We start from the raw sequence: 19,631 nt of genomic DNA, 5'->3' as shown, positions 1-19,631 counted from the left end.
CTAAGAAGATCCAACAAATGCTCCGTTCAGCATAGGACAAGAGGGATGCTCTCACCACTGCAAGAGTCTATCGCATACCATGCAGCTGTGGACAAGAAACACAGAATCCTAGAGTTGAAAGAGACCTCCTGGGCCATCCAGTCCAACCCCATTCCTCCAAGAAGCAGGAAAATCGCTTTCAAAGCATCCCCAACAGATGGCCATCCAGTCTCTGTTTCAAAGCCTCCAAAGAAGGAGCCTCCACCACACTCCGGGGCAGAGAGTTCCACTACTGAACGGCTCTCTTTCATAGTCATGAGGTTCTTCCTCATGTTCAGGTGGAATCTCCTTCCTTTCCTGTCATTTGAGGCCATTGTTTCATTGTGCCCTAGTCTCTCTCCGGGGCAGCAGGAAGGAAGCCTGCCCCCTCCTCCTCCTCCCTAGAACTTTCCCAGTCTCACCTCTTGATCCCTGGCCCTCATCCTGTCTCCTCTCTGCCTTCTCTTCTTCAGGCTAAACATGCCCAGCTCTTCAAGCTGCTCCTCATAGGGCTTGTTCTCCAGACCCTTGATCCTTTGAGTCAGCTGAGAGTCAGCCTCTCCCTTCAGTGGTGGTGCCCGGAATTGGACACAATAGGATTCCAGATAATATGGCCTGACCAAGGCAGAATAGAATAGAGCATGGGGAGCAGGACTTCCCTGGGTCTCGACACTAGGCTCCTATCTATGCAGGCTAAAATCCCATTCCTGGCTCCTGTTCCTCTTCACAAGGACTCCAAGATCTTTTCCACACATCCTCCTCTCGAGCCAGGCATCATCATCCCCCATTCTGTCTCTATATGCTTTTCATTTTTCCTGCCCAAGTGGAGTCTCTTGCCTTTGTCCCCGTTGGACTTCCTTGTGTTAGTTTTGGCCAATGACCTCCCTCATCTGAGAAGATCCTTTTGAATTCTGCTCCTGTCTTCTGGGTATTGCCTCTCCCTTCCTATTTGGTCCTGTCTACAAACTTGAGGTCTCCATAGGGACCCCCAAACGTAGCAGCATTGCCCAGGCATGAATCAAAGAAGACGAAAGGCACTGCAGACTCACTCAACCAGAGAAGTCAGCCGTAGCAGAACACATGATAAGCTAAGCTGGGCACAGAATATTATTATTTGAGAACACAGAAATGCTGGGCCACTCTGACAACTACTGTGTTAGACTGACATAGAGAAGCTGGTGAAAATCCACAAGCACATGGAAAATCTCAACAGATAGGACGAAACCGGGGCACAGGACAGAGACTGTGCTGGTCTCCATCACGGATCACCTTCGATGCCAGCTTGACCAGAGCGGGTCAGCGCTGCTTGTGCTATTGGATCTCACAGCAGCATTGGACACAGTCGATTAGTCTTTTGACCCACCGCCTTGCTGTTGTTGGAGTCAGGGGGGCAGCTTTGAATTGGCTCCCCTCCTTTTTTCACAACCGTGGACAGCGAGTGGAGAGGGGAGGCCTGGTCTCTGAGAGGTCCCCTCTCTCTCTCTCTCTTGTGGAGTTCCTCCTCAGGGGGCCATCCTCTCCCCTCTGTGGTTTAACATCTCTATGCGGCCATTGCTCAGCTGCTCCGAGGTTTTGGGCTGGAGTGTGACCAGTACGCCAATGACACTCAGCTGGTGCTGAAGATGGAAGGGCGACCGGACTCTAGACCCGATTCCTTCCATGAGTTCCTCGAGGCCGTGACTGGATGGCTGTGTGCCAGCAGGTTGAGGGTGAATCCGGCAAAGACGGAGATCCTATGGCTGGGTCGACCGGGCAGTGGGGACGTCCATCTGCCCGCCCTGGATGGCGAGGTGCTACGCCCATCCTCGTTGGTCAAGAGTCTGGGAGTCCTTTTGGACCCTCTTTCTGCTGAGGATGGAGGCCCAGGTCTCTCTCCGCCGTGAGCAGAACCACCTTCTTTCTTTCACCTGCGGCAGGCTAGACGGCTGGCCCCCTCCCTGTCCAGGGACGACCTCGCTACGGTGATCCAGGCCATGGTCATCTCCAGACTGGACTACTGTAATGCCCTCTCCATTGGCCTTCCTCTGTCGGTGATCCGGAAGCTCAAGTTGGTACAAAATTCAGAAGGGAATTCCGATGAGATGCCACATCACCCCAATCTTCCTGCAGCTGCATTGGTTACCCATTGAGCATCGGATCACTTTCAAAGTGATGGGACTCACCTTGAAGGCCTTGCATGGTCTGGGGCCGATGGACCTGAGGGACCGCCTCACCCCCTCCCAACCCCACAGATCCCTCCACTCTGAGGACCAAGATCTACTGGAAATTCCCAGTGTCAAGACCTTTGTCTAACAGCAACCAGGCGCAGAGCCTTTACGGCAGTGGCACCATCGCTCTGGAACACTCTGCCACCCGAAGTCCGTGCCTTGCGGGACTTATCAGCTTTCCGCAGGGCATGTAAGACATACCTGTTTCGACAGGCCTTTGATCTTTGATATTGCTGTTTTTAAATTGTTTTAAATTGTTTTTAAATTGTGTTCGATTTTAGCCTGTTCTTGTAAGCCGCTCCGAGCCCCAGGGGAGTGGCCGCATAGAAGTTCGAATGATAAATAAATAAATAAATAAATATGAACACAATTTGGCTATCACTATTGAAAAACACTATAATCAGGACAGTGACTAGGGAACACCACCAAGACACAGGAGGCCTCCAGGCAGCAAGAATCAAGGGCCAGTGAACACCACCCAGGCTAAGGGTGTCTCCAGGCAACAAAGAATTCAAAAGGAACCAAGGCCAAATTTATTTATTTATTATTATTATTATTATTATTATTATTATTATTCAGTTCTTGTGGGTTTTTTTCGGGCTATATGGCCATGTTCTAGAGGCATTTCTCCTGACATTTCGCCTGCAACTGTGCAGGCGAAACGTCAGGAGAAATGCCTCTAGAACATGGCCATATAGCCCGAAAAAAACCCACAAGAACTGAATAATAATAAAATTAATAATAATAATAATAATAATAATAATAAATACATTAATATTATTATTGAAGGCTTTAATAATAATAATAATAATAATAATAATTTTTTTAAAAAAAACACCGGGATTGTGGCGCAGCTGTCTGAGTGTGAGCTGCATTAAGATCACTCTGACCAAAAGGCCATGAGTTCAAAGCCAGCCCGGTTGGAGTGGGTTTCCAACCATTGTGTAGCCTGTTGTCAACCTTTGCTACCCAAAAGACAGTTGTATCTGTCAGGTAGGAAAATAAGGTACCACCTTAAAGTGTGGGGAGGCTAAATTAACTGATTTATGAGGCCATAAAAAAGACTCCAGCAAGCACTCCAGCGGGGAAGCATGCGGGGAATGCGGAAGTGCTTCATCAGCATTGCAGATGGATGATGAAAGCGACAGCTCCCCTGGCGGACAGAAAAAGTTAAATAGCCTCTGTCTATGTCCGTATATGTTGTATGTTAAAATTGGCATTGAATGTTTGCCATGTATGTGTACACTGTAATCCGCCCTGAGTCCCCTGCGGGGTGAGGAGAAGGGCGGAATAGAAAAGCTGTAAATAAATAAAGAAATAATAAAATAATAAAATAAAGTGAACCAAGGGCAGGATGGATCAATAAGTAGATGATAGAATAAGGCAGAGAAAGAACTGGATAGCAAACTTCCTGACTGTGAGAGCCATTCAGCAGTGGAACTCTCTGCCCCGGAGTGTGGTGGAGGCTCCTTCTTTGGAAGCTTTTAAGCAGAGGCTGGATGGCCATCTGTCAGGGGTGATTTGAATGCAATTTTCCTGCTTCTTGGCAGAATGGGGTTGGACTGGATGATGGCCCAGGAGGTCTCTTCCAACTCTTTGATTCTATGATTCTATGATTCTATGAAAGTATGTAGGTGAGTAGACAGAGAACAAGAAAATAGAACAGAATAACTTGGTTGTCATTGGACATCATACAACGAACTTGGGCTCTCCGAGTGTTTTGGACTTCAACTCCCACCATTCCTAACAGCCAATAGGCTGTTAAGAATGGTGGGAGTTGGAGTCCAAAACACCTGGAGGGAGGGAGGGCCCAAGTTGGTCCATGCCTGTAATAGATGCAATAGGTGGACTCACCCCAGTGCTTTGCTTCCTGGTGTCCAGCAGAGGAGCATTGAAGCTGGCAGCCAAATTGGGCGAGGCTAGGACATCCCTCAACGACACATGGGCTTCGCCCAGGAACCTGCAGAGAAGGAGAAGAAGAGGATTTGAGGGACAACTGAAGACCCCTCTCTTCTGACACGAGGCCCAACCAGTCAACTTGTTGCACTCCAGAACAGGAAAGAGCCTCTCCGACTATAAACACACCACACGTTGAGTGAAGGAACAATCCTTTTTATTAAAGCTTAGCAAAAAAAAAAAAAAAAAGCCAGTAGAAATAAATGCTTGTAAAGATAGAGAAGATTCCAAAAAGCAATAAGGCATTCAAAGGCAACAAGATAAAACAGCGTCCAAATGTAGCAATCAAAAGCAATGTCCAAAAAGCATGAAAATATAATCCAAGGCAATGATTGTCCAGACAGGAATCAACCAAGAAGCAAGAACAGACAACGCTGCTAGTCACCTTGGAAGGCTAGAAAAATCCATGAAGAACAGGAATTCCATGGGGTTTGCACTTGGTTTCCAAACGATGCCTGATCTGACATGATTCTCTAAAGGCAAACCTTAAATCCCAAAAACTGGTTTCGTTTTCCTCCAGTCTTTGATCTTAACTGGCAAATCCTTTCGAATCTACGTAAACATCGGGCCTCTTGCAGACATGTAGCCGGGGGGAGGGGCTTGAGGGACTTCAGCCCCCCCCCCCCCGAAATTCTGATGGTGGTCCGCAAGAAGGCTTTCCTGGTGCATTATTTAAACTGCTATGTTTATTCATATCATGATCCTGTTCATGATATGTTTATTCATATCACGATCCTATTTCCTGTTCTGAAGTGCACCATACTCAATATATCCCATATGCATGGGGGTATTGGGGTAACGATACAAAAGGTTTGCTAGGGTAGACCCTCTTTCACTCAGACTCAGCCCCCCCGAACCAAACTCAGCCCCCCCCCCCGAACCAAACTCAGCCCCCCCCCCCGAACCAAACTCAGCCCCCCCCCCCCCCCCCGCCTGAAAACAAAATCCTGGCTACGGGCCTGGCTTTTCGTCAATTCTGGCTAATCTTCAGCCGCCGACTCTGCTTATCTGACTCCTCGTTAACTTTCCCAGGTGCCAGACTGTTTCCCAAACTAGAATCTGGAGAGCTCACAGGCGGAGGGAGTAACCCTTCCTTCCAAGGCTTGACAGAAACATTCTCATGAGAATCTGCCCTTTGCACCGAAGCCTCTCTGTCAGTGTCTGCATGAAACGCATTGACCAAAGTGTCTCCATCTTGCACCTCAGAGTCAGTCCCAGCATCCACCACATCAGAAGCAAGAGTGGACTGATTTCCCTCCTCATTACCCACATCAGACACAGAAACATCAGGAGACTGAAACACAATCACAGGTTCAAGCACAGGCTGAGTCCCAACACAACTGTAAATATTAAACTGCATTTCATCAGTGGATTCTAAATTGTATTTTAGCAATGTGTACAGACAGCTTGTGGTGCAACAGGTTGAACCATTGAGCTATCAAACTTGCTGACTAAAAGGTTGGGGGTTTGAATCCGGGGAGCGGGGTGAGCTTCCACTGTTAGGCCCAGCTTCTGCCAACCTAGCAGTTCGAAAACAAGCAAATGTGAGTACATCAATAGGTACCGCTTCCACAGGAAGGTAATGGTGCTCCATGCAGTCATGTTGGCCACATGACCTTGGAGGTGTCTACGGACAATGCCAGCTCTTCAGCTTAGAAATGGAGATGAGCACCAGAGTCGGACATGACCGGACTTAATGTCAGGGGGAAATCTTTACCTTTACTTTACAGGCATCCCCTCCCAAGATATGAACAAGATCAGTTCTTTGTTCTTAAGTTGGATATGTATGTAAGTCAGAACAGGGACATTTCTTAAGTGTAACTCCATGTTGTAGCCTTTCAAGAGCCATAGGATTCTGTGGATGAGGGGTTGCAAAATGAACACTGAGATGCATTATACTATGTAACAAAAAATGAACAATGTTGTATTCCTGGTTTGAAAGGGTTGTTTTCTGTTTAATTGTACAGTCCTTGCTTTGAAAGTAATTGTTCTGCTCCAGAAACTTTGCTTTTGTGGCTGCCACTGGGTCGATGCAGGGAATGCCGTGGATGGAGCGTGTCTGGATTTCAGGAAGGCCTTCTTTGACAAGGTCCCCCATGACCTTCTGGCAAGGAAACTAGTCCAATGTGGGCGAGGCAAAACTACGGTGAGGTGGATCTGGAATTGGTTAAATGGACAAACCCAGAGGGCGATTCTCCCCAAGGCTTCCTCTTCTTCAATCTGGAAAGAACTGACAAGTGGAGTGCCTCAGGGTTCCGTCCTGGGCCCGGTCCTGTTCAACATCTTTATTGATGACTTAGATGAAGGGTTAGAAGGCAGGATCATCAAGTTTGCAGACGGGACCAAATGGGGAGGGAGAGCCAAGACTCCAGAGGACAGGAGCAGGATTCAAAACGATCCTGACAGATGAGAGAGATGATGGGCCAAAACTAACACAATGAAGTTCAACGGGGGGAAATGCAAGATACTCCACTTTGGCAGGAAAAACGAAATGCAAAGATACAGAATGGGGGGTGCCTGGCTCGAGAGCAATACGTGTGAAAAAGATCTTGGAGTCCTCGTGGGGAGGAAGATGAACATGAGCCAGGAATGTGATGTGGCAACAAAAAAAGCCAATGGGATTTTGGCCTGCATCAAGAGGAGCATAGTGTCTAGATCTAGGGAAGTCATGCTCCCCATGCTCTATTCTGCTTTGGTTAGACCACACCTGGAATATTGTGTCCAATTCTGGGCAACACAGTTGAAGAGAGATATTGACAAGCTGGAATGTGTCCAGAGGAGGGCGACTCAAATGATCCAGGGTCTGGAGAACAAGCCCTATGAGGAGCGGCTTAAGGAGCTGGGCATGTTTAGCCTGAAGAAGAGAAGGCTGAGAGGAGATATGATAGCCATGTATATATATATGTGAGAGGAAGCCACAGGGAGGAGGAGGGAGCAAGCTTATTTTCTGCTTCCTTGGAGACTAGGACGCAATGGAACTATGGCTTCAAACTACAAGAGAGGAGATTCCATCTGAACATGAGGAAGAACTTCCTGACTGTGAGAGCCGTTCAGCAGTGGAACTCTCTGCCCCGGAGTGTGGCGGAGGCTCCTTCTTTGGAAGCTTTAAACAGAGGCTGGAAAATTACAGCCAAATGTGCTTTAGCAGGATGATGTCCCTCTCATGAAAAAAAAAGTTGTTGCATTTTAATAAACTTTCTCCATGTTTTGATGATAGAACCAATTAGGAAATGACGTTTATGACCAAGGAACAAACACCATGTTACATGGTCTTGTTGTTGTTTGTTTATACCCCAATTTATCTCTCCCAAAGGCGACTCAAAACAGCTTACATTAAAAATACGACCACACAATTTTAAAAATACAAATATTTATGGATTGCGTCACTGCCACTTTTCTGCCAGCAGAGATTGTGCAAACCTTGTGCAGAAGGGAACATTTACAAACTCATATTATATATGAGATCTTTGTTGATATATGTTTTATACTTTTCTGTATACAACGTGTGGAGAGTATAAACACTTTGCAATACTAAAAAAACTCTAAAATTACAACAGCACAACAACAGAGAGGAAACAAACAAGGACATCTAATCACCTCTCAACAAAAGATTCTCCCAGGCTCAGCCAGGCCTTCAAATGCTAATGAAGGTGGTCAGTTGAAACATTCACACCTAGCTCCAGCTGACAAGAGTCCTTCGTCCCACCCTGGTCATTCCACGGATATATAAACCCTTTTTCCTAGGTCCAACAGACCTCACTACCTCTGAGGATGCTTGCCATAGATGCAGGCGAAACGTCAGGAGAAAATGCCTCTAGAACATGGCCATATAGCCCGGAAAAACCTACAACAACTCAGTGATTCCAGCCATGAAAGCCTTCGACAATACATTGAACATCTCTACGGGGAGAAACTGTTCCAAAGACACATGAAGATTGGAAAAACTAAGGACCAGGAAAGCACATCTCCTGTGCTCCCTGACTTTCCTTCTACGCTGCAGACACAGATACCATCCCACAATTTCTTGCAGCCAAAAGGACTTTCCAAACACCACAGGCTCGTCGGATCTATGACCGCCTGGAACAACAACAGAGAGAGAAAAAACAAAGACATCTAATCACCTCTCAACAAAAGATTGCCCCAGGCACTGCCAGGCCATCAAATACTAATCAAGGCGGTCAGTTGACACATTCACACCTAGCTCCAGCAGACAAGAGTTCTTTGTCCCACCCTGGTCATCATTCCACAGATAGATAAACCCCATTTTCCTCGTTCCAACAGACCTCACTACCTCTGAGGATGCTTGCCATAGATGCAGGCGAAACGTCAGGAGAGAATGCCTCTAGAACATGGCCATATAGCCCGAAAAAACCCACAAAAAACTAGTGATTCCAGCCATGAAAGCCTTCGACAATACATTCACACCTAGCTCCAACAGACAAGAGTCCTTTGTCCCACCCTGGTCATTCCACAGATATATAAACCCTTTTTCCTACTTCCAACAGACCTCGCTACCTCTGAGGATGCTTGCCATAGATGCAGACGAAACATCAGGAGAGAATGCCTCTAGAACATGGCCATATAGCCCGAAAAAACCCACAAAAACCTAATGATTCCAGCCATGAAAGCCTTCGACAATACATTCACACCTAGCTCCAACAGACAAGAGTCCTTTGTCCCATCCTGGTCATTGCACAGATATATAAACCCTTTTTCTTACTTCCAGCAGACCTCACTACCTCTGAGGATGCTTGCCATAGATGCAGGCGAAACGTCAGGAGAAAATGCCTCTAGAACATGGCCATATAGCCCAAAAAAACCCACAAAAACCTAGTGATTCCAGCCATGAAAGCCTTCGACAATACATTCACACCTAGCTCCAACAGACAAGAGTCCTTTGTCCCATCCTGGTCATTGCACAGATATATAAACCCTTTTTCTTACTTCCAGCAGACCTCACTACCTCTGAGGATGCTTGCCATAGATGCAGGCGAAACGTCAGGAGAAAATGCCTCTAGAACATGGCCATATAGCCCAAAAGAACCTACAACAACCCATTTTGCAAGGAATATTCTGCAAAGGAAGGTGCTTTTGCTACAAGTTCTCCTTCCATCTCTGGACGGCGACTCCAGACTATTGAAGTCCCTCCTCCAGCCATTCTTATCCCGACTTCCTTTTGGCAAACGGCCGGCCTCCGTGTTTCCAAGCCATCCATCTTTCCAGCCAGTTATAAATAAAATTATATTTAGGGAAGTCCCATCTGTCCCACTGGCTCTAAGTGGGGCAAGGTGCCAAAAAGGCCTCTGCGGAATGAGAAGCCAGTCGCGTGAAAAATAATCTGGATCTGATTTTCCTGCTTCGTGACAAGAAAAACCCAGAAAAACCGCCTGGAACAACAACAGAGAGAGAAAAACAAAGACATCTAATCACCTCTCAACAAAAGATTGCTCCAGGCACTGCCACACCATCAGTTGAAATATTCAGTTGAAACATTCAGTTGAAACAGTCAGTTGAAATATTCACACCTAGCTCCAGCAGACAAGAGTTCTTTGTCCCACCCCGGTCATCATTCCACATATAGATTAAACCAATTTTCGTACTTCCAGCAGACCTCACTACCTCTGAGGATGCTTGCCATAGATGCAGGCGAAACGTCAGGAGAGAATGCCTCTAGACCATGGCCATATAGCCCAGAAAACTACACTTGGGATTTGTAGTTTGGTGGGACGCCGTGACTCTTTGGCAAAGAAAGCTCAAGGCCTTCTCAAACTGCAACTCTCAAGATTCCATAGCATTGAGCCATGGCAGTTAAAGGGTTGGGTTGTTGTAGGTTTTTTCGGGCCATGTTCTAGAGGCATTCTCTCCTGACATTTTGCCTGCATCTATGGCAAGCATCCTCAGAGGTAGTAAGGTCTGTTGGAACTAGGAAAAGGGGTTTATCTATCTGTGGAATGACCAGGGTGGGACAAAGGACTCTTGTCTGCTGGAGCTAGGGGTGAATGTGTTATTGTAGGTTTTTTCGGGCTATATGGCCATGTTCTAGAGGCATTCTCTCCTGACGTTTCGCCTGCATCTATGGCAAGCATCCTCAGAGGTAGTGAGGTCTGTCGGAACTAGGAAAAAGGGTTTATATATCTGTGGAATAATGTCCAGGGTGGGACAAAGGACTCTTGTCTGCTGGAGCTAGGGGTGAATGGGTTGTTGTCGGTTTTTCCAGGCTGTATGGCCATGGTCTAGAGGCACTCTCTCCTGACGTTTCGCCTGCATCTATGGCAAGCATCCTCAGAGATAGTGAGGTCTGTTGGAAGTAGGAAAACGAGGTTTATATATCTGTGGAATGACCAGGGTGGGACAAAGGACTCTTGTCTGTTGGAGCTAGGTGTGTCTGGGTTGTTGTAGGTAATTTTGGGCTATATGGCCATGGTCTAGAGGCATTCTCTCCTGACGTTTCGCCTGCATCTATGGCAAGCATCCTCAGAGATAGTGAGGTCTGTTGGAAGTAGGAAAACGAGGTTTATATATCTGTGGAATGACCAGGGTGGGACAAAGGACTCTTGTCTGTTGGAGCTAGGTGTGAATGGGTTGTTGTAGGTTTTTTTGGGCTATATGGCCATGGTCTAGAGGCATTCTCTCCTGACGTTTCGCCTGCATCTATGGCAAGCATCCTCAGAGGTAGTGAGGTCTGTTGGAAGTAGGAAAACGAGGTTTATATATCTGTGGAATGACCAGGGTGGGACAAAGGACTCTTGTCTGTTGGAGCTAGGTGTGTCTGGGTTGTTGTAGGTTTTTTTGGGCTATATGACCATGGTCTAGTGGCATTCTCTCCTGACGTTTCGCCTGCATCTATGGCAAGCATCCTCAGAGGTAGTGAGGTCTGTTGGAACTAGGAAAAAAGGGGTTTATCTATCTCTGGAATGACCAGGGTGGGACAAAGGACTCTTGTCTGCTGGAGCTAGGTGGGAATGGGTTGTTGTAGGTTTTTTCGGGCTATATGGCCATGGTCTAGCGGCATTCTCTCCTGACGTTTTGCCCGCATCTATGGCAAGCATCCTCAGAGGTTGTGAGGTCTGTTGGAACTAGGAAAATGGGTTTATCTATCTGTGGAATGACCAGGGTGGGGCAAAGGACTCTTGTCTGCTGGAGCTAGGTGTGAATGTTTCACCTGACCACCTTGATTAGCATATAATGGCGTGATATTGCCTAGAGCAAAAGGGTTAGAGGGTTAAAGAGTTGTCAAACTCCATTAACTCTACAGTGCAGATGCAATCGGACTCTCTAGTAAAGGAGAACACACTGCAATTTTCATGTCCTGATGTCACAGTGTTTGTATTGTCGAAGGCTTTCATGGCTGGAATCACTGGGTTGTTGTACGTTTTTCCGGGCTATATGGCCATGTTCTAGAGGCATTCTCTCCTGACGTTTCGCCTGCATCTATGACAAGCATCCTCAGAGGTTGTGAGGTATGTTGGAACTAGGAAAATGAGGTTTATATATCTGTGGAATGACCAGGGTGGGACAAAGAACTCTTGTCTGCTGGAGCTGGTGTGAATGTTTCAACTGACCACCTTGATTAGCATTTGATGGTTTGGCAGTGCCTGGAGCAATCTTTTGTTGAGAGGTGATTAGATGTCCTTGTTTGTTTCCTCTCTGTTGTTGTGCTGTTGTAATTTTAGAGTATTTTAATACTGGTAGCCAGATTTTGTTCATTTTCATGGTTTCCTCCTTTCTGTTGAAATTGACCACCTGCTTCTTGTGGATTTCAATGGCTTCTCTGTGTATCCTGACATGGTGGATGTGAGAGTGGTCCAACATTTCTGTGTTCTCGAATAATATGCCGTGTTCAGGTTGGTTCCTCAGGTGCTCTGCTATGGCTGTCTTCTCTGGCTGAAGGAGTCTGCAGTGCCTTTCATGCAACTGAAAAGTGTGACGGCGCGAGTGGCGCCACCTATGTATAGAACTGTTAGTTGCAAGATTTAAACTGTTGTATTATGCTTAATCCTGCCCCTTTTACCATGTTTATGTACAGTTGTATGGATTGGTTGCTTGTAGCTGTCAATCAGTACTGTTTGGCTCCAGCTCTTCCTGGAGGGGAGGAGTGGTTTCCTTCTTCATTCTGCCATCAGAGGTCCTGCCAGATGGATGTGAGTAAGAGACTTGATCCTAAAAGACCCTGATTTAAGTTACCTCTTAGCACCAGTTCTGAGTTTTTTTACCCCTGGGACTCATGCTTTATGTCCAGATCGTCCTGGACAATTATTGAGGAGACCCAGGCGCCTTCAAGCCGGTTCTTTTGGCACCAAAGGAAGATCCTGAATCTTCAAGACATAGGCCATCTGAACTGGGGTTGTGGTTTGCTCCGGCATTCACAGCCATTGAGGAAAGAGGAAACTTGGTGAGGCTTCTCAGCTTCACACACCTTGACTAATAGAGACTGTAACGTATGTTTTCTTTCACCCCTCTAAAGTTTTCCAGTTCATTACTTTGAAGAAATGACTTTGTGATCAATAAAACTTATTTTGAGCTATTTACAGCGTTTGGGGTTTTTGGGAGTTCCAGTTTCCTATAGGAGGGCAAGAAGCAATCCCTTGGGGGGAAAGTGCCATGTCCATCCCTCCTTCATTAAGACTAATAGCCCCCAAGCGTGACGGCACAAAAAGTGCAAAAGAAAGCAAGGAAAGCAAGGAAATACTGTTTACCCACAAGCAGAAAGACATTACATAGATTAGAAACAGACTGGGCCACAGCAACACGTGGCAGGGGACAGATAGATAGATAGATAGATAGATAGATAGATAGATATAGTGATGACATGAACAAAGCTGGGAAGGAAAGTGGGTCCCCGTTCCCAATCTATCAAAATCACACATAACTAAAATGTGGCCTCGAGACTTCCTGGAGCGGAGCAGGGCTGTCCAAGGGAGCCCAAGGGCCCAGGTGGAGATCCAAACCGGTTCGTGCGTTCCTTCAAAAGGAAAGGTCTCAACGGAGACTTTCTTGGATGGCTTCCCTCCTGCCGTTTCCCTGCATTGTCCTCCCTGGAGGGAGACGCAGCTTTTTCCACATACCACAAAGAAGAAATACATGCCTTTGGCTTTTTGACCTGCCACGAAGGATGGAGGTTCTTGTCTGAACCCACTTCCAAAGGAAGGTCAGCCAAGGACAAGCAAGGTCCGGCCAACTCATGCGGCGCATCAACATCCATGCTGTTCAGCTCTGCTTGAAGTGCCACGGCTTGGTCCAGAGTGCTCAGACAAGATAATAGTATGTCCGCAATTGTCCGAAACAGGACTCAACAGGGTAGGAGGGGGTCTGATCACTGGAGTCCTCACCCTAGGATCATATGCCAGGATCCTAGCCCAAGAAAACCATAAGAGTATCATAGGGCTCACCTGTTGCCTAAAAAGACTATCAGTGCTACAGGAAAGATTGTTTGGGTCATTTATTTATTTATTGTTCAAACGTATATGCGGCCACTCCCCTGGGGCTCAGAGCAGCTTACAAGAATGGCTAAAATCGAACACAATTTTAAAACAATTTAAAAACAATCAGAGATCAAAGGCCCGTTGAAATAGATATGTCTTCCATGCCCTGTGGAAATCTGATAAGTCCCGCAAGGCACGGACTTCAGGTGGCAGAGTGTTCCAGAGCGATGGTGCCACTGCTGTGAAGGCTCTGCGTCTGGTTGCTGTTAGATGCAAGGTCTTGACACTGGGGACTTTCAATAGATCTTGGTCCTCAGAACGGAGGGATCTCTGGGGTTGGGAGGGAGTGAGGCGGTCCCTCAGGTACATCGGCCCCAGACCATGCAAGGCCTTCAAGGGGAGTCCCATCCCTTTGGAAGTGATCCGGTGCTCAATGGGTAACCAATGCAGCTGCAGCAAGATTGGGGTGATGTGGCATCTCATCGGAATTCCCTTCTGAATTTTGTACCAACTTGAGCTTCCGGATCACCGACAGAGGAAGGCCAATGTAGAGGGCATGACAGTAGTCCAGTCTTGAGATGACCGTGGCCTGGATCACCGTAGCCAGGTCGTCTCTGGACAGGGAAGAGGGGGTCAGCCGTCTAGCCTGCCGCAGGTGAAAGAAGGCGGTTCTGCTCACGGCGGAGAGAGACCTGGGCCTCCATCCTCAGCAGAGGGTCCAAAAGGACTCCCAGACTCTTGACCAATGAGGACAGGCGTAGCACCTCGCCATCCAGGGTAGGCAGCTGGACATCACCACTGCCTGGTCAACCCAGCCATAGGATCTCCGTCTTTGCTGGATTCACCCTCAACCTGCTGGCACGCAGCCATCCCATCACGGCCTCAATGAGGCACTTACTTATTTGTCGTGGTCAGAGCAACCAGTCCATTATATATTACATTGCTAACATAACAAAGCAAACAGACAGAAAAATACACATCTTGTGAGTTTGGTAGTTGGTTAAATGTCCTTTGACCAGTATCTGGCCACTTGGAGTGCCTCTGGTGTTACTATAAGAAGGTCCTCCCTTGTGCATCATGTGGCAGGGCTCAGGGTGCATTGCAGCAGGTGGTCAGTGGTTTGCTTTTCTCCACACTCGCATGCCGAGGATTCCACTTTGTAGCCCCATTTCTGAAGGTTGGCTCTGCATCTCGTGGTGCCAGAGCGCAGTCTGTTCAGTGCCTTCCAAGTCACCCAGTCTTCTGAGTGCCCAGGAGGGAGTCTCTCATTGGGTATCAGCCATTGGTTGAGGTGCTGGGTTTGGGCCTGCCACTTTTGGACTCTCGCTTGTTGTGGTGTTCCAGCGAGTGTCTCTGTAGATCTTAGAAAACTAAGAATGAGAATGAGGCACTGATGGAAACAATCGGGTCCAGAGTCCGGTCGGCCTTCCATCTTCAGCATCAGCTGAGTGTCATCGGCGTACTGGTCACACTCCAGCCCAAAACCTCAAACCAGCTGAGCAAGTGGTCGCATAGAGATGTTAAACAACAGAAAGACATCATGCAGATGTCTTTCCTGTCTCGGCTCTCAAGTTCATTATTCAAGTTTCTTGCTTCTGGCTACGTACTTTGAAAGTTTTTGCCTTGGAAATGGTTCCTGCTTTTATGTGTATGGATGTATGCCTGGACTTTGACCCTCTTGACTTTGTGTACTTTGATATTTTTGGATTGCTGCTATTTTGCATTTCTTTCTCTACTGCTCCTTTGGGAAAATGCCCTTTCTTCCCTTTGTGCATGCTTTTCTTAATAAACTTTTGCAGATAGTACTAATGGACTCTGGTGTGGTGCTGGGTGAAAAGATGTCCCAAAGCTAGAGTGCAGCACACTGAGTGTTTCGTCTCTCACGAGCCTGATTTGCCTCACTTTAAAGTTGCTTGAGGTTGCTTCCTCTTGCATTTTCTCCCAGGGCTGCTGCAGCTTTGCAAGAGTCTTAAAAGTTAATAGTATCAGAGTCTGCAGGCCTCTTTGCAACTATTGGCTTAGAGAGCAGCTCTTTGAGTTTAGGGACCGCCTTTTCTCCCAGGGAAAGATCCCCATTTTGGATTCTCCCCTGCCTTTTCAGTTTGAGGAAAGACTTCAGACGTGCTGATGGCTAGGCGGGAAAACCATTGCAAAAACTATACATTATAGTTAGGTATTAAGCTATATTGAGTTAATATAGATAGTATATTGTGTATTGAGCTGTATTGAGATATTATAGACAGATAAGCTTAGTTGAAAAGATTGAGTTATATAGTTATAGAGAGAGAGTCGTGACTGCTTTGTCTCCAGAACTAACCTTAAGTTTTAAATAGTTTCTAAACCACAACAGATTAAGGTTAGGGTGTTAAGATTCCAGGATCTTATCTGCCATCTGGAGAAAAGAGTTACCTCTGTAACTATAAGAAAGAAAGAACATTTTTGTAGCTTCATCTATTGACTGTTTGTTTGCAACCGTATGAACTGTATGAACCGTATGAACTGTGCCAAGTCTTCAAGGACTTTGTGTAAATAAATATCCTTTTTTGATGTTCAAAACCAGTACTAGTCTCAGTTGCTGAGTATCTTAAGCTTTCAAGATAGACAACTGCAGTTCGCTCAGACATAGAGAGAAGCACGTCGCAGTCTTATTTTTTATAGCGTCTGGGCGGACGGCACACGGAAAATAGTAGATTGCACCCTCTTTGCTCTCCTTCTTGACAATGCCAAATGTTCCTCTTCCAAACAGTTTTGTGGGCCTGGCTTTGCAGCTAACAGTGATAGATTTCCCTATTTCTGTCTTTGAATGAATTTCAAATGGGTTTAATTGCACGGATTCTTGCTACAGCAACCGGACTCCAAAATGCCCCAGAATCGGCATCTTTGCCTTGCAAGCTGCTCCCAAAGCAGACCTCTCCCCCGCTCCTCCATTTTTCCTGTTATTCATCTCTCATCAGTTGGTCAGTCGGTCAGTTCCTGTCATTCCCGGCTGCTGAATCATCCCTGCTATTCCTGGGCATCCTATTTAGGGGCGGCTATTCTTAAACAGCCCTCTCCTCTGCTTTGCTGCTTTGGCTTCCCCTCTTCTCTTCTTGGAATCATAGAATCAAAGAGTTGGAAGAGACCTCATGGGCCATCCAGTCCAACCCCATTCTGCCAAGAAGCCTGACACACTTTTTTTTAATTTATCGTGTCAGGAGCAACCAAACTGTTGTATTACATTTCTAACAGAACAAAACAAACAAACAGATAAAAAAAACCACAAAGTTTGCAAACTTGGTAGTTGATTAAATGTCCTTGGACCAGTCTCTGGCCCCTTGGAGTGCCTCTGGTGTTGCCACAAGAAGGTCCTCCATTGTGCATCATGTGGCAGGGCTCAGGGTGCATTGCAGTAAATGGTCAGTGGTTGGCTCTTCTCCGCACTCGCATGTCATGGACTCCACTTTGTGGCCCCATTTCTGAAGGTTGGCTCTGCATCTCATGGTGCCAGAGCGCAGTCTGTTCAGCGCCTTCCAAGTCGCCCAGTTTTCTGTGAGCCTGCCACTTTTGGACTCTCGCTTGCTGAGGTGTTCCAGCAAGTTCAACAGTGACAAATGCAAGATACCCCACTTTGGCAGAAAAAATGAAATGCAAAGATACAGAATGGGGGACAATGAGGCCTGGCTCGAGAGCAGTACGTGTGAAAAAGATCTTGGAGTCCTCGTGGACAACAAGTTAAACATGAGCCAGGTATGTGATGTGGCGGCAAAAAAAGCCAATGGGATTTTGGCCTGCATCAAGAGGAGCCTAGTGTCTAGATCTAGGGAAGTCCTGCTCCCCATGCTCTATTCTGCTTTGGTTAGACCACTTTACCTGGAATATTGTGTCCAATTCTGGGCACCACAATTCAAGAGAGATATTGACAAGCTGGAATGTGTCCAGAGGAGGGCAACTAAAATGATCAAGGGTCTGGAGAACAAGCCCTATGAGGAGCGGCTTAGGGAACTGGGCATGTTTAGCCTGAAGAAGAGAAGACTGAGAGGAGATATGATGTTGTTGTTATTCATTCGTTCAGTCGTCTCCGACTCTTCGTGACCTCATGGACCAGCCCACGCCAGAGCTCCCTGTCGGCCGTTACCACCCCCAGCTCCCTCAAGGTCAGTCCAGTCACTTCAAGGATGCCATCCATCCATCTTGCCCTTGGTCGGCCCCTCTTCCTTTTGCCTTCCACTTTCCCCAGCATAATTGTCTTCTCTATGATATGATAGCCATGTATAAATATGTGAGGGGAAGCCAAAGGGAGGAGGAGGGAGCAAGCTTGTTTTCTACTTCCCTGGAGACTAGGACGCAATGGAACAATGGCTTCAAACTACAAGAGAGGAGATTCCATCTGAACATTAGGAAGAACTTCCTGACTGTGAGAGCCGTTCAGCAGTGGAACTCTCTGCCACGGAGTGTGGTGGAGGCTCCTTCTTTGGAAGCTTTTAAGCAGAGGCTGGATGGCCATCTGTCAGGGGTGCTTTGAATGCAATATTCCTGCTTCTTGGCAGAATGGGGTTGGACTGGATGATGGCCCAGGAGGTCTCTTCCAACTCTTTGATTCTAGGATTCTAAGTGCCTCTGTAGATCTTAGAAAACTATGTCTTGATTTAAGTCGTTGACGTGCTGGCTGATACCCAAACAGGGGATGAGCTGGAGATGTTTCTGCCTTGGTCCTTTCACTATTGGCTGCTACTTCCCGGTGGATGTCCGGTGGTGCAATACCGGCTAGACAGTGTAATTTCTCCAGTGGTGTAGGGCGCAGACACCCTGTGATAATGCGGCATGTCTCATTAAGAGCCACATCCACTGTTTGAGCGTGGTGAGATGTGTTCCACACTGGGCATGCGTACTCAGCAGCAGAGTAGCACAGCAAAAGGGCAGATGTCTTCATTGTGTCTGGTTGTGATCCCCAGGTTGTGCCAGTCAGCTTTCGTATGATGTTGTTTCTAGCACCCACTTTTTGCTTGATGTTCAGGCAGTGCTTCTTGTGGGTCAGAGCACGGTCCAGAGTGACCCCCAGGTATTTGGGTGTGCTGCAATGCTCCCGTGGGATTCCTGACGCACTGAATTTTTATGCTCTGTTCTGCTTCTATCTTTTCTTTTTCAGAGTGCAGAAGGGTCCCTAGTCCTTTTTTATTTAAATTTATTCATATATAAACAAAACAACAGAACAATGGCAAGTAGTAGAAAGAGTCACAAACAAAACAAACAAAAGACAACAATGACGGTAACAAACACAACAAATGCCTCACTGTGATACGAGGGGCGTTCATTCAAGATTTCCCCTGACCCACTTCTCTTTATCACAGGTCTCTGAAACTGCACGTATGTAATGATATAAGTCTCTATAAGTTATGTGCCAATTTATGTCCATTCTCAAACCTCACTCCACTTCAGCACCTGTCAAATCAAGACCGTTCTCAGTTCTTTCCCAGTTGTTTCTCTTCAATCCTGCTGTCACCTTGGATTGCAACATCGACAATCCATACTTTGTTTCTTAACACGATTGTGCTCTATTATTATTATTATTATTATTATTATTATTATTATTATTACCACAGCACAGTAAAAACAAACAAAATACGCAAACACTCCTCGAGCCATGGCTTAAAACTTCTGCCACTTCCGTCCTGCATCGAGCAGTCAGTGAAGATGCGCCCATGCTCCAGCCACACCATCGGCAGTTGGCATCAAATGCGTGTCACACAAGGAATGCAGAAACACAAGGATGCGCCTTAGTTCCTTATGTGGCTTCTCAGCCAGTGTGTTTCTGCGCACAGAAGGCCCACATCTCCCACCACCAGAGATGTCAATACTCCAGAGGACAGGAGCAGGATTCAAAATGATCTTGACAGATTAGAGAGATGGGCCAAAATTAACAAAATGAAGTTCAACAGTGACAAATGCAAGATACTCCACTTTGGCAGGAAAAACGAAATGCAAAGATACAGAATGGGGGACAATGCCTGGCTCGAGAGCAGGACGTGTGGAAAAGATCTTGGAGTCCTCG

General features: G+C 46.7%; 1 protein-coding gene across 8 annotated transcripts in view; it reads right to left on the bottom strand.

Moving 5' to 3' along the window:
• DYSF (dysferlin) overlaps window positions 1-19,631 on the bottom strand; it is a 284,587-nt gene that overhangs the window by 230,259 nt on the left and 34,697 nt on the right. For all 8 annotated transcript variants that reach the window (XM_067468433.1, XM_067468436.1, XM_067468437.1 and 5 more), the window contains exon 4: window positions 4,080-4,185. In XM_067468433.1, the coding sequence (XP_067324534.1) occupies window positions 4,080-4,185 (106 nt within the window). The remainder of the gene's footprint in view (window positions 1-4,079; window positions 4,186-19,631) is intronic.

This window comes from Anolis sagrei, chromosome 5 (assembly GCF_037176765.1).
Source record: "Anolis sagrei isolate rAnoSag1 chromosome 5, rAnoSag1.mat, whole genome shotgun sequence".
Classification (NCBI taxonomy): Eukaryota; Metazoa; Chordata; class Lepidosauria; order Squamata; family Dactyloidae; genus Anolis; species Anolis sagrei.
Note: the sequence above shows the minus strand (reverse complement) of the source record. Positions and strands in the feature narration are given on the sequence as shown.